The 15,837-nt window shown below is 44.9% G+C and overlaps 1 protein-coding gene across 4 annotated transcripts in view; it reads right to left on the bottom strand.

Annotated features, from left to right (window-relative positions):
- LOC110491461 (vesicle transport through interaction with t-SNAREs homolog 1A) overlaps positions 1-15,837 on the bottom strand; it is a 197,963-nt gene that overhangs the window by 80,726 nt on the left and 101,400 nt on the right. For 2 of the 4 annotated variants that reach the window (XM_036946313.2, XM_036946310.2), the window contains 2 exons: positions 10,261-10,331; positions 4,533-4,594 (listed from right to left, as the gene is read on the bottom strand). In XM_036946313.2, coding sequence (XP_036802208.1) covers positions 4,533-4,594; positions 10,261-10,331 — 133 coding nt within the window. Of the gene's footprint in view, positions 1-4,521; positions 4,595-10,260; positions 10,332-15,837 lie in introns of all 4 variants that reach the window. The other 2 variants (XM_036946316.2, XM_036946315.2) reach the window with 1 other exon arrangement.

The raw sequence follows: 15,837 nt of genomic DNA, 5'->3' as shown, positions 1-15,837 counted from the left end.
CTGACTCGACCACCTGCATGCACGATCAGCCGCTAGTGAAAAGACCAACCCCCTCCTACCCACACCCCACCGCCTTGGCCTCACACTGCCCCCCACCCACCCCCACCTTCCCAGGACCCTCCAGAACCCCAGTGGTCATAACTGGGTCATAACTGGGTCTGGAGCTGCATCTTAACTCTCCGGTTGCTCTGCTCTGCTGTGTGCAGTGGCTGGGAGGAGATGCTGGGCATGATTGCAGTAGCAGCAGGAGTCGCCTCCGTTCCTGCCACAGAAAGTCCACCTCTGTTGGGCAAAGTCATGGGAGCCATTTTGTGTCCATAGTGTGAGGGCTGTAATGTCAGGGCACCATGGTACTGAGGTAACTGAGGATAGAGCTGGAGCCTGTGGCTCCTCTAATCAGGCATTGCTTCCCCCACCAGCCCACCTTACACCCCTCACAGGACAGTGGTACCACCAATAAAGACTTCAAATCACACAGAGACACCACTTCCTACTGCACGTCTTACTTTCAGCATTACTCTTCCCAAGGTCAAGCTTGGGAAGGTCGAGCTTGCACATTATGTCAGCTACATTAGCATGGTTTCCATTGGACAACATATAATTGAGATAATAGGCAGTGTGCAATTTCCTCTTAATGAATTGATGTGATGCAGCAGGTTGAGAAAATAATAGATTGATATTATTGATTGATATGGGTTGATGACTCAATCACATATTTACTATTCCTGAACACCACTTAATGCAACATTTGCAGATCCCCTTACAGCTCGTCATTGGAAAGAACAGCAGCACATTATCACAAGTGGCCGTTAATAAAGGGAAATGTTATAATTGTGCATTATCAATTTCATACCGCTTCACTCCCGATGAGTATCAATTGAGATGATAACTTTTGAATAATATTATGATTTCCTTTAACAGACATTAGCATGAAGAGTTAATGAGATCACCATGACCATGACAATACAATTAAAACCCTCAGGACTTCAGATGATTAGATTAATAATGTAATAGTGTGAAGAGGAAGAAGCCCTCCACCAGCCGACACTAGGCTAAGTAATAGAGGGCCTACGGCATGGCAGGCCATGTAATGCTGTAGAGGAGTAGCGTTGGACAGTGTTTATTCAACTACAGTCTTGGGGACCTACTATAGCAGCAGGGTTTCAGGCACTGATCGACTAATGAGTGGCTCCCCTCTCCTCAGGGTCAACAAGGAAAAAAACAGAAGGCGAAGTGACAAGACCAATGGCGTCTTAATTCCAGTGTTATTTTTCCTCCCTCTTTCTTTTTCACACCTTAAAAAAAAAAAAATATCCAACCACTTGCAGTTTTGACAGAACTATGTTATACCTATTGCATTCAGAGTATTAAATAGTCAATACAAGGGTCGGTCACCCTCTAACAGTTCAGGGGAAGAGAATTGCTGTACTGGAAAAAATGAAAAAAGTTGAAAAGGGGAGTAGCAAATGAGTACCATAAGGCAATTTATTAAGCACAACTGAAGTTGCAGAGCATAGTGTAGTGGTAGAGGTTCACCTACTGGCCTCATTTACATAACACTAGAACTCTTTCACAGACTCCTGGTAAGCTTAGAACACAAAAAGCAGCCTAAGCAGAAAGTCACCAACCCCCCCAAACAGCACAACAATTTCCATGATAACGAATAAAAGGTATCAAATGTGTGAAATCTAATGAAACGACTGAGGAAATATCAAAACTACGCCACGAGGCACCTTTGTATGTCCCATTTTCTGGTTATAAATGACTTATAGAGATGAAAATAGTCAACAAAATCGTACAACCAAACACTATTTTATTCAAACGCATAAAAAAAAAACAAGCTTAAAAAAATGTGTGGTATTTGCTAAAAGACAAACGCGAAGCCCCATGAAGCAGAAAGCAAGGCATCGGTTGGGAAGAGGCTAGAGGCCACCGCGCTTTAGAATGGCCCTCATAAATCCTGATTTGAGTCGGGACTAACCAGAGAAACCTGAGGCGCGGCGTGCCTGAGCCACACTAGGCAGGCGCTACCGCTCTTAAATTCTACGTTTGATTAAGTCTTCCCATTAGGTGACAGCTGAACTTTAATATGAATATGATAATATTGAAATAAGTGTGTGTTATTTACTTTAGCGCTCGGGTGGTGGCGGCAGGGGGATGAGGGAAGGCGGGAGAGAACAAGGGAGGGGGAGCTGGATGATGAATGATTTCTGGACAGCTCTGGGTGACACCAGGCGAGCCTAGGCCTCCTCTAATCAGACTTGACAAAATGGAGACATATGCAGAAATATTGGTTACAGTCGGCATCACAGCCCTGCCTGGGCTCCTGCTGCCACGCTGCCCCGCCTGCCCCTGATTGTCTACAGGCACTGAAGCATCTATTTCAATTGGCACTTCCTTCCTAGCCCCAGGATTTTACATTTAGCTGGTGTCATTTACATATTACTCTTAATCAAAAACCATACTGGGCAATAAAAAAAGAAACTAAACCGTGGCGTCACGGTTCAGGGGTAGGCACAGAGGCACTTTATGAAATGGTGATGTGACAACACATTAATCTGTGTGTGTATGAGTGAGTGGGAGAGAGAGAGAGAGAGAGAGAGAAAGGAGAAAGGAGAGAGCGAGAGAAAGAAAGAAAGAAAGAAGGAGAGAGAGAGATGTCTATGAGTGGTGGTGTGTTTGTGAAAATTGTCGGAAAATTGTTAAAATTGGAGTGTACAGCTTGTGTTTTTCTTGTTCGTCTAAACACATCAAGTACTGGTTGTTGGACAGCTTTCATCTTATTCTGCATTATATTGATGGACTAAAGCAAAGTTTACAACAGAAAACAGTAATCTGCATTACAATCAGTGGTGGTCAGTGCTGTTTAAGATTAGGGAGGCCGATAATTGTTTTAATGAGCATGGCCTTACTTCTATTACAGCATATTGGATGACTGTCATTCATATTCCATTCAACCAGTTCAATGTAACAGCAATAGGTTTAGGCTACTACATGACACTCAAATTTTCCCCTATACCCATCATGAGGTTGCTACAACCTAGCCTATGAATGAAAGTTTACAACGTAGGTGCACAGGTCGAGAGACAAATTTGAGTAATCAAGGTGATAGACAGACACATTCAATACCGCCTTGCACACTCGTCTGCATCTAGTTGATCTAGGGTGTAATCATTAGTCCAAATAGTTGCAAACTAAAGTTTCTACTGGAGAAATTCAGGTAGGTTTATCCCCGTTTCGTTCCGTTTGCCTCCATTTAAGAAATGTTTCTAGAATCGGCGGAATGAATACACTGCTGATCTCCCGCACACGCAGTTCACTTTCATAGTAGCTACATACAAACAGCATCATAACTTTGCTTGTTGTATACGGTAATTTCTTCTCACATCTACGCACTCTCCTTCTCTCATCCTTTCCACTTCGCTTGTGGACTTCAGTGTGCAACACAATAGCTGTCTGTGACGAGGCAAAAAAAACCTTCCCAAGCCAAACCTTCATACCACAACCACTACACAAGGCCTACATCGTTGTCACCATATTAGCTATAGTCATAGTCAACATAATTACTAGAACTAACGTGTAAACCAGCTACAAATCACACAACAACAAGAAGTTTAGCAGTTACACCGGCTGGCACTGATGGAAATACTTTTATAGAACCAAAAGCTTACCTGGAAGAGTGACTTGGAAGAGTTCCACTTTTGGATACCCTAAGCTAGCTAGATAACATAAATAGCATTCCTCCATGTTTGAACATATTTTTTTGTAGGCTAAATTAGCTAGCTGCATTAGATAGCTAAGTAAGTGAAAAGAAATACAACAAAATCTCTCTCTCTCTGCTGTCCAACTATTGACTTTCGAGTCCACTACTCATCACATTTTATGCAGTGCAGTGCTAGGTAACTGTAGCTTATGCTTTCAGTACTAGATTCAATTTCTGACAACATGTCAGTTCATGCTGCAGGAGCTCTGATAGGTTGGAGGGATGTCCTCCGGAAGTCGTGAAAATCTATGGAAGGGGATGAGAACCATGAGCCTTCTAGGTTTTGTGTTGAAGTAAATGTACCCAGAGGATGGAAAATATCTGTCCTCCGGCTACACCATGGTGTTGCCACAGAGTGCTGTTGAGGCTACTGTAGACCTTCCTTGCAAAACGTGTGTTTTTTTTTTTCACTGAGTAGGACGGTCCTCCCCTTCCCCCACTGATTACAACGTATGGGGCATAATGCATGTTCATAAGACAATGGTCTCAAAACACAATATTATCCCACTCACAAAGTGGGATGAAGAACAGCACAGTATACTAATGGGATAAATTAGATGTTGTGGGTTTGAGTGTGCATGAGTGACAGGGTTTATGTATGTGCTCATAACACATGTATTTACCATCTGTGTATACTGTATGACTGCCGTTCTAGGCCTTTCTACAGTGTATTTGTGTTTAAATGAGTGGATGTAAATGTGGTTGATGACACAGTTGAAGACATCTACAGAGACATGCAGTAGAATCATGGTCCCTACCTGCCTCTTACCTTCTCAGCATGCCGGTTAGGATGCGGGAGCTCTTGCCCAGGTTGGCGTCTGTCTCTCTCAGCTAGAAGCAAGGGGAGGAGAAAGGACAGGTGTAACACATATAGTCCATATACACTCACATCTAGTACTGGGTCGGGCCCCCCTTTTCCTCCAGAACAGCCTGAATTCTTCAGGGCATGGATTCTAAAAGGGATGTTGGTCCATGCTGACATCAAGCAGTTTCTGCAGATTGGACACCGGTACACCACCAGCCTGTACTGTTCAACCCAGGCAGGATGGGTCCATGGACTAATGCAGCTTACACCAAATCCTGACCCTGCCATCAGCACGATGCAACAGGAACCGGGATTCATCAGACCAGGCAATGTTTTTCCACTCATCAATTGCCCAGTGTTGATCGCGTGCCCACTGGAGTCGCTTCTTCTTGTTTCTAGCTGATAAGAGTGGAACCCGGTGTGGTCGTCTGCTGCAATAGCCCAGCCATTACAAGGATCAAGGATTTATGCCTGCCGAGATGCCGTTCTGCACGCCACTGTTGTCCAGCGCCGCCATTTGTCTTTTTGTGGCCCACCTGTTAACTTGCACGATCCTTGCCGTTCTCCTTCAACCTTTCTTATCAACGAGCGGTTTTCACCCACAGGACTGCCGCTGACTGGATGTTTTTTTTGTTTGTCGCGCCATTCTCTGGAAACAGTGTCGTGGGTGAAAAGCTCAGGAGGACGGCTGTTTCTAAGATACTGGATCCAGCATGCCTGGCATCAACGATCATACCACACTCAATCTAATAGGCCACCTGTTTTACCCATTCAAATGTTCTATCAAACAGTAACTGGGTGCCGGTCTGCCTGCGTTATATAGCAAGCTAAGGCCACGTGACTCACTGTCTGTAGGAGCGATGCATTTTCGTGAACGGGGTGGTGTTCCTAGTATAACACAGCTCAGTTGTGACTGAGAAGGGAGTGAGACAGAGAGATAGTTTCTCTCCAACACGTTGGTTTATAGAAGCAGGTACCCATGTGCCATCTTCTTATTGGTTATACCAACGTGGGTGACTGAAAGACGAATGAGGTCGGTGGCGGTACACGGAACCCAAACCGGCTGCGAGCGTGTGCCATCGTGCATAAATGTATTTTGTCTCACCACACCAAACGCGATCACGACACGCAGGTCAAAATATCAAAACAAACTCTGAACCAATTACATTAATTTGGGGACAGGTCGAAAAGCATTAAACTTTTATGGTAATTTAGCTAGCTAGCTTGCACTTGCTAGCTAATTTGTCCTATTTAGCTAGCTTGCTGTTGCTTTGATATTTTAACCTGCGTGTCGTGATCGCGTTTGGTGTGGTGAGACAAAATACATGTATGCACGATGGCACACGCTCACAGCCGGTTTGGGTTCCGTGTACCGCCACCGACCTCATTCGTCTTTCAGTCACCCACGTTGGTTTAACCAATAAGATGGCACGTGGGTACCTGCTTCTATAAACCAATGAGCAGATGAGAGAGGCAGGACTTGCAGCGCAATCTGCTTCACAAATAGAACTGACTTCTATTTTAGCCCTTGGCAACGCTGGCGTGCCCGAGCAGTGTGGGTGCAATAATTGAATAATCTAGATTTCTACATTTATTTTGCAACGCTCGCGCACGCGACATGAGAGGTGTAGTCAGGGTATAAGAAAGAACATAAGAGATTAAAGGAATGATCCACACCAAATATATATATATATATTTTTTTCTCATTCGTCCACTGTTGATACAGTCCCAAAATGATTTGCTTGGCAGCAGTCAAGTTCAGGATAGAAGACTTCAAAAAGCTCATTGTAACTTGCCACATCATGATGATACAAAATGTGGCTAGTTGCTTTCTGAAAGTCCTATATCTTGAAAACTTGACTGCTGACGTGCAAAACTGGGCTAAAATTCAGACAGAGAAAACTATTCTGGAAAGAGACGAACACAGCAAATGAGAGAAGGCCTGTAGAATGAAAGAGACGAACACAGCAAATGAGAGAAGGCCTGTAGAATGAAAGAGACGAACACAGCAAATGAGAGAAGGCCTGTAGAATGAAAGAGACGAACACAGCAAATGAGAGAAGGCCTGTAGAATGAAAGAGACGAACACAGCAAATGAGAGAAGGCCTGTAGAATGAAAGAGACGAACACAGCAAATGAGAGAAGGCCTGTAGAATGAAAGAGACGAACACAGCAAATGAGAGAAGGCCTGTAGAATGAAAGAGACGAACACAGCAAATGAGAGAAGGCCTGTAGAATGAAAGAGACGAACACAGCAAATGAGAGAAGGCCTGTAGAATGAAAGAGACGAACACAGCAAATGAGAGAAGGCCTGTAGAATGAAAGAGACGAACACAGCAAATGAGAGAAGGCCTGTAGAATGAAAGAGACGAACACAGCAAATGAGAGAAGGCCTGTAGAATGAAAGAGACGAACACAGCAAATGAGAGAAGGCCTGTAGAATGAAAGAGACGAACACAGCAAATGAGAGAAGGCCTGTAGAATGAAAGAGACGAACACAGCAAATGAGAGAAGGCCTGTAGAATGAAAGAGACGAACACAGCAAATGAGAGAAGGCCTGTAGAATGAAAGAGACGAACACAGCAAATGAGAGAAGGCCTGTAGAATGAAAGAGACGAACACAGCAAATGAGAGAAGGCCTGTAGAATGAAAGAGACGAACACAGCAAATGAGAGAAGGCCTGTAGAATGAAAGAGACGAACACAGCAAATGAGAGAAGGCCTGTAGAATGAAAGAGACGAACACAGCAAATGAGAGAAGGCCTGTAGAATGAAAGAGACGAACACAGCAAATGAGAGAAGGCCTGTAGAATGAAAGAGACGAACACAGCAAATGAGAGAAGGCCTGTAGAATGAAAGAGACAAACACAGCAAATGAGAGAAGGCCTGTAGAATGAAAGAGACGAACACAGCAAATGAGAGAAGGCCTGTAGAATGAAAGAGACGAACACAGCAAATGAGAGAAGGCCTGTAGAATGAAAGAGACAAGTGGTCTACAGAAAACTTTGTGCTGCGACTACACCTGTGTGTGGAGTAAAATGATGACACCGTGACGAATGAGAAGCCACAAAATTCTAGCTGTAGTCACATTTGTGATGGGGGGGGGCCTTCGCTGTGTAAGAGACTATTCAGAGACGGGGGGGGGGGGGGGGGGGCTTTCTCTGACCTTCCCTCTCTCCATCCCTCTTCCCCTGCACCTTTGGCTTTGCCTTTCCTACAAACCCCAAATATCACCAGCTCTTTATCTATTTAACTCTTACTATGTTCCACACTCTGACCCTTCACCCTGACATTTATGTACCCTTTTGCCTCTGTTGTCTTCATATTTTCTTTTCACACTTTCTCACTCCTTCCTTCCCTCTCGCTCATCTCAATCTCCTTATCGCTTTCCCTCTCTCCATGTGAGGGTTGTTCTGGCAGGCTGTGTTGACGAACGTGATGGATGGCAAGCTGAGCTGGCTCAGATGTGGTTTTGGTAGCTGGCACTAACACCAGCCATACAGCCGCCTGAGGTCTCTCTCAAACCCCATGGATGGATCGCTGCTCAGAGACTTCCAACTTTCGCCCAAAATACACATACATTCATTCATATTCTCTCTCTCTCATATATCAAAAGGGCCCATTTATAAGATATAGCCTGAGATTGATGAGGCAATAAGGCAAACAATCTATTCTAATTAAGTATTTAAGGAATTAATTTACTGTGAGGATTGGTGACAGTGCTCAGTGATTGAAGTTAAAAAAACAAGTTCAAGTGTCTGCTGTCGACTTCCACTTATACCAGAAACTGAAAAAAAAACACAACAAAACCTTTGACACCTGATTTGACTAAGGGAAAGCCATGCTGAGTGCATGCGTGTGATTAGTGAGTGAGTGAAACTATTGTGTGTGTGCCACTCACTGTGAACGCAAGTGTGTCTGGGTATGTCTGCTTAAACAATGCCCCCCCCCCCCCAAAACCATTAATCCTTTGTCTTTTCCATGCAAGGACGACGTTTACCAACGCTTCCACCCTGCGTCTTCACATCTTGTCTTTCTTCTCTTTCCCCCGCTCCCCATACTGCTTTTTGACCCACAAAATGTCTTTAAAAGGAAGAGGGGGGCCTGTGAGGGTTCATGGGGGAAAAAAACGAGAGAGAGAGAGAGAAAAAGAAACTATTCTCCTTAGACGGCAGGCAGACCTTTTGAAAGGAAATGTTGGATTTCCTTTGAAATCGCCTGCGAGGCCCACTGCCATTTTGTGATCTTTTAGCATTCTCCGTGGATGGGCCGTCAGAGCGGGGCCCCTCACCGTGCTGGAGCTCTGTCTACTCTACCTGTCTGTCTAAGGGAGGAAGGGTGGAGGTGAGGAAGATTACATAGGGAGGGACAGACAGAGAAAGAGGGTGAGAGTGAGAGGGGGAGATGGTGGGGGAGACAGAGGGCCACAGTCTAATGCTCTAAAATTGAGAGTGATAGGAAGAGAATAGAAGTGATAGAGAGCAATATACTGAACAAAAACATAAACGTAAAGTGTTGGTCCCATGTTTCAACAGCTGAAATAAAAGATCCCAGAAATGTTCCACGCGCACACGTTTGTTTGTTCACCTGCGGGACCAGCCACCCGGACAGCTGATGAAACTCTGGGTTTGCACAAATGATAATTTCTGCACAAACTGTCAGAAACCATCTCAGGGATGCTCATCTGCGTGCTCGTCGTCCTCACTAGGGTCTTGACCTGACTGCAGTTCGGCATCATAACCAACTTCAGTGGGCAAATGCTCATCTTCGACGGCCACTGGGATGCTGGAGAAGTGTCCTCTTTACGGATGAATCCCTTTATCAACTGTACCGGGCAGATACCTTGACGAGATCCTGAGGCCCATTACCGAGCCATTCATCTGCCACCACCACCTCATGTTTCAGCATGGTAATGCAGGGCCCCATGTCTCAAGGATCTGTACACAATTCCTGGAAGCTGAGATTTTCCCTGCTCTTCCATGGCCTGCATACCAGACCTGTCACCCATTGAGCATGTGTGGGATGCTCTGGATTGACTTGTACGACAGCGTGTTCCAGTTCCCGCCAATATCCAGCAACTTCACACAGCCATTAAAGAGGAGTGGGACAACATCCCACAGGCCATGATCAACTCTACGCAAAGGAGATGTGTCATGCTGAACGAGGCAAATGCTGGTCCCACTAGATACTGACTGGTTTTCTGACGAACGCCCCTACTTAAAAAAAAAAGGTATCTATATTCCCAGTCATGGGAGGTCCCAATTTATTTATTTAAATTGACTGATTTCCGTATATGAACTGTCACTAAGTAAAATCTTGAAATTGTTTAATGTTGCATATATATTTTTGTTCAGTGTAGAAAGAGAGAGGTAAAGAGAGTCACAAGGCCTAATACTCAGTCAGTGTGTGTGTGTCCGTTCGTGCATGTGTGTGCACCCGTGTGTGTTTGCTTAGACAGTCTTACATCACACATGACATCATTGCATGGGACTCACAATGCTTTCATGAGTACAGCACTGGATGCTGACCATGTCCCTAACCAACTACAATGCCTTGTTGTCCTCAGCTCTTTGTTCTGGCCTTCATTCTCACTGTCCTTCAAGCCCCGTGCCTTTACACGCTCATTAGAGGCTAGCGGTTCATGTCCAGTGCCTGTGCACTGCATGTGTGTGCGCACGTGCACGTGTACTCACCCGATCTCTGGATCTCTGGATCTTCTCGCGGTCGGTGTGTAGGTTAGCCAGGATCTCTTGGCCAACTTGTTCTGAAGAACAAGGAGAGGAGAAACACAGTTATGTTTGCATGAATACGCTGTGCATGGGTTGCACCGGTCTTCCCTTTCATTCCTCACTGAACATTCACTGACAGAAGTTCAAGGTAAGTGTGTCACTTAAGGACATGACAGCACTAAATCCCGAAATTGAACCAGTGACTTAAGTCCATGCTCTGCTACTGTTGCCAAATAGTCTAGCCCACAGCTATATAGGATAGACATTGGTGTGTGTGTGTGTGTGTGTGTGTGTGTGTGTGTGTGTGTTCGACCAGCAGACGGCTAGCTATGCTGCTTTGCGCATGGTACTCCTCCTTGAGCTACAGCACGAAATGCTAGACGGACACACTACCCTGCTGATCACCAGCTTGAGAAGCTAAAACCTGACCGTGCTCGGCCTCCTTCAGCCAAGCTCTGTCGAGTTCAGATCAACCAGTCCACTAACTTCCCAGCATTAGGGAACATTGTACCAAACCCATGCCGGGCTTAGTTAAGCCTTACTGAGCCTAGCTCAGAGCCTGGATCAGCTGTGCCGACAGCACCATTAACTTGAACACCACTAGCAACTGATCCTCATTTCGAGGCACAATCTTATAATAGATACACTCAGAATAAAACAGAACTATATGAAATTCTATTCTATTTGAAATAGTTAACATAGCATTTTAATATGAAGATCTTTACCTAACAACTGCTTTCATGATGGCTTAATTGAATCTTCAACTTCTAAAGGTCTCAGTCAGGATATGCTCAGATGAACGGACAAGATGTTCAAGGTCTCACCACTTTTCTATCACTTACAGTATATCACAACTCGAGTATCTCACAACAATATCCCAGGCTGCACGCGACATCCTGCTACTGGAATCCAATCAGCTGATGCAATATCCATAAAACCACTTTTAATAAATGCTGCTCGTCCGTCGTGGATGTAAGCACTTTAAACGCACACTTCTAAAACTTCGCCAACAAGGCGTCTGACAAGCTCGTCAGTGGTCACTGTCATTTCCTGGTCCCTTGGGTTAGACGGAGAGAACCTCCCCCCCCCCTCCCCTAAGATCCCACCACTGTCATCAACAGTAAGCAGATACTGCATTAGGGTTAGAAATGAGGGAGGGAGATTTTTTTTGTTGTAGCCCGGATCAAAGACGGCTTTCAAACGCACCAAACAATCCGCCGTAAACAACGCACTCCTGACTAGATTACACTACACAGGTGCGGCACTCCAAAGAGCCCACGTGCCGCTCTGCTTGTTTTGGGGGAACGCCGCAGAAAAATGGGCTACATCTGGCAGCTAGACAAGAGAGGAAAAAGAGATCGCAGAGAGGAGGAAGAGAGAAGGGGACGGGGGGCTGTCAACGCTTGTACTCCCTTTCCTCTCCCTTCCATTCCCCTCAACGGGCGCACAACGCACCTCTTTCTGCCTTCATTCATTTCTAGATCAGGGACGAGACAGGTTGAAGGATACACAGATTAAACAAACAGTCACATGTGACAAATAGGGTCGATTAAAAGGCTGAATGCAGGTATTAGTAACCATAGTAATACATGCCTCCCAGTCCCCTCCAAAAGAACAAGGGAACGGGGAACGGAGCTGTGGCAGGAAGTCTTCTGTAAAGACAACTAGGCGCCGCCATCCGTCTCTGTCCGGGATGGGGCTTAAGACAGATGAGGGTGACAAGTGCTACACAAGTCAAGCCACATCGTCGTTGGCGTGGATGAAGACAGAGAGCGCGTTATTGGAAAAGCACACACTCAGACTGAGAAGATGGATGAGAGCGTTGCGGAAGAATAGGGCCCAATGATATCCTACTGTATTGACAGGGGCAGAGGTGCGAATGTAGTGTACAGGACCTCGGTCTGGAGAATATAGGCCTACGTTCAAGTAAGGCCATACACAATTTAAAATGGTTAACAGATGCACTTCACTTTTCAAAAAGTGAAAGTTGTACTGAAAAATGTCCGCTCGAATTATGGCTGCACGATGCCTCTTTAATCCTACACAAGAGGAGCATCTGTTGATTTGGTCGCTAGGTGTTGAACTAAGGCTGCTATGGTATTCTACACGTTTTCAAATATCTTACAAGGTAAGCTTCAATTTGGTCTGTGTTTGAGCTACATGGGGGGGAGGGGGGTGAAATTAATACTTAGGTTGGTAGGAACAAATCTAGCCTGTTAACATTGAATGTCCACCAAGTGACTATATATTTGCGCATGAAAAATATGATAAATACTTGGATATCCCCTGTCCCCTGACACCACCACAATGTTTCAGAGAGGTTGGTGTTGTAGAAGTGTAGTTTTTATAGTGAACAGTCACTTTTAGGCACATCCAGTGTGCAAAAACAGTACAATTACCACATTTGGACACTTTGGAGAGGTTGAAATGACACTTGTAGATGTCCCATGACCACACTTACTAAAACAACTGGCCATTTCTAGTTGTTAGGTCTATCAATCCCATTTTTTGTTGTTGATATTGCTCACATGTTGTGAAAGCCATCTGACATGTTTTCAGCTCTGGGAACCAATAATTCACTTATAGCAGGTCAAAGATTACTTAAAAAAAGAAAACGGTTATTTGTGTGTGCTTAAGCGTGTGTATTCTGAACTGTCACTCCTATCTGTCTTCTGATCATTTCCTCATCATCTCCCAGATGTCTTCCTTCCAAATATACCAAGTTTAGGCATGTCAGAGTCATGTAATTACACATGAATAGCAGTTACTTTGGGTATGTCTATTTAGGCGGACAAAGGCAGCCAATGAGAAAATGAGGATGAAGGCTACATTATATACATTTCCATGAATGTTAAACATGACCCGCTTCCACTTTTAACAACATTCTCATCAGCTAGCTAGGCTACATGTACCACAGCCACCACAACTGATTTAGGTGACATTTCTATGGCTGCTAAACACCGCTACTGATGAAGTGCATAACCACTAGGCCAACAACGGTGCAGACAGCGTCTCCCCTACATAGGTAAGTTGTAATTGAATGTCATAGCTGAGCTGGTGTGCTGTAAACGCAATCCCGTTATGATGAAGAGCCGACAGACTGTAGAACACATTAAAGACTCTGGTTTCGGCAGCCAGGGCCAAGACCACAAGTTCAAATAGTAACACGTCCCTTAGCTGTGTAACCACAAATGGATGTTGCCATTAAGAATTCCCTCACCTCACCACACACAGTCCTGTCCCTTCCCCACTGGACCATTAGCTGTGTACACACACCGCCTCCCCACGGGGGGGGAGTGGGGGCTCACCCTCTACCCAGCTCCTCCATCTTCCTCTCCCTCTGTATCTTTCCATCTTTACCTCTCGATCACTCAAACACAGCCACTTGGAGCTCTTTACGGTACATTTGGATTTCCATCGACAGCGTCGGCCTCTCTCCCTTTACCACAGTCACTTTCAAAGCAACAAGCGCTCAGTCTCGCCTCAGAATTAGGCGTTCATCCATGTTTCTCAAACTTCAAATTTCAAAGTGTTTATTAAGGTTAGGCATTAACTCTGAATGGATAAGGTAAGGGCTAAGGTTTGGGATAGGCTCAAAACTCAAATCTCAAAAACATCTTGTATTGCTGGATTTGAACTTGCAACCTTTGGAATCAGAGGCAGATGCTTACAAAACAGAAACCTCTTGAAGGGAACAGCGCTCACTGTTACCCCTAATGGCCGGTTTCCACGTCATCTCCCGATGTCCTCGTAGATGGAAGGACGTAGAATCCTGACTTGTATATCACGGTGATCTGGCTGTTCAGAGAGTAAGGGAAATGTTGAGGAATTGCCAAATCTGTTACCTCGAAAGGGGAGCTATCGTTGAGAACTATCGGCTACATTTTAACTATCGGCTACTGTGGAGGAGGATGAAAGAATGATTTTCTAATAACGTCTCCTCCCCTGATGATATTCTTTCCTGAACACAGGAAGAAAGGAAAGATTCCCCCCAAATCCATCTCAACGTAGGCTGTATTTAAGCTACAATCAACACGCAAATACACTTCAAGTATGTCTGATCACACAGTTCATCATCATGGACAGAATCTCACATTGAAATAGATACTTTTACCTGTAACAGTTTGTGATGTTTTGACAGCTCATCGCCAGGCTTTATGTTCCGGAACGGTCCGTTACACTACAGACGGCACTGTGTCGACACGTCATAGTTTCTGACAACGAGTGAGAATTGTAAAATGTAGAGGGATTGGATCAGAGAGAACAAACAATGAGAAATCAACTCTAACTTACTACGCAGAGTTATTATCATCCGCCACTATTTATGAAAAGTCATGACCTTTTCCCACAATAATGGAAAATGGTTTACTGTGGGACTTGAACGCTGAGCTAAATGAAATTCACTTTAAATTCAGAATCACTGAAACTTGCCTCCACGCTCAATGCTCCATTGTTCCATTGAGCAAGGCACTTAACCCTAATTTGCTCCAGGGGTGCCGTACTACTATGGCTGACCCTGTAAAACACATTTCACTGCACCTATCCGGTATGTGACAAAAAATAAATCACACCACCACTATAATCACACCCCACTGGAGAGCAGGAATTGATATATATTAACTCATGCTCTTTAGGGAGATTAGCAGAACTGACTAGATAAGAACAAATGGTGCATTGACTCAGTTTAGCTTAAGCAGATGGTGATAAAATTCAATTGAACAGTATCCAAATCCATCCATCCCTCCTCCTTCTTTTTGGTTCTTTGACCTAGTGTTGGAAGAGATGCATTGGGTCTCACCCATAGAGACAGACAGAGGACTAGCGCCCAAAAGCCTGTTTTAGCATGGGCAGTGCCATTGAGAACCATTTTGAAGTAGTCAACTGTGTGGGACTTCCTATGGGTTAAGGAAGGATAATCCCTGGGGAAAAGTTCTTATTTTGTACACTCCCCTGGATAATTTTATTTACACTCAAAGTTGTACACGCCGAGGGACGTTGTACACGCTGAGGGACGTTGTACACGCTGAGGGACGTTGTACACGCTGAGGGACGTTGTACACTCTGAGGGACGTTGTACACGCTGAGGGATGTTTGTTATGCTGAGCCCACAGGCCATGTGTCTAGTCTTGGTCACACTGACTGACCTGGCTCACAAAGTCAAGAGGGCCAGAACCAGGTCATTGGGGGTCATGCAGCATCTGGTGAATCTACAGTGTGATGCTCTTACATGTGAATGTGTGTTGGGTACAATGGGGAGTCCAGCTCACTCGAGTGGGTGCTTATATTTAAGTCACTTGCTCAAGGGCACAGACATATTTTTCACCTTGTCGGCTCGAGGACTCGAACAAGCGACATTTCGGTTACTGGCCCAACACTATTACCAATAGTGTTTAGTCAGCATTTTATTTGAACAGCAGTGGCGGGATAAGCTGAGCTGGAAGAGCTTTTCTTTTCTTGCATGAGTTTGCATAGATGTGAGCAGATAGGGGTTAATACCAAGCAGGCAGTGCACTGACCAGCCCTGCTGTGGGCCTTTGTCTG

Source organism: Oncorhynchus mykiss, chromosome 16 (genome assembly GCF_057628025.1).
Source record: "Oncorhynchus mykiss isolate SJ-2025 chromosome 16, ASM5762802v1, whole genome shotgun sequence".
Classification (NCBI taxonomy): domain Eukaryota; kingdom Metazoa; phylum Chordata; class Actinopteri; order Salmoniformes; family Salmonidae; genus Oncorhynchus; species Oncorhynchus mykiss.
The sequence above is the reverse complement of the archived record's forward strand: the minus strand, read 5'-3'. Positions and strand labels throughout refer to the sequence as shown.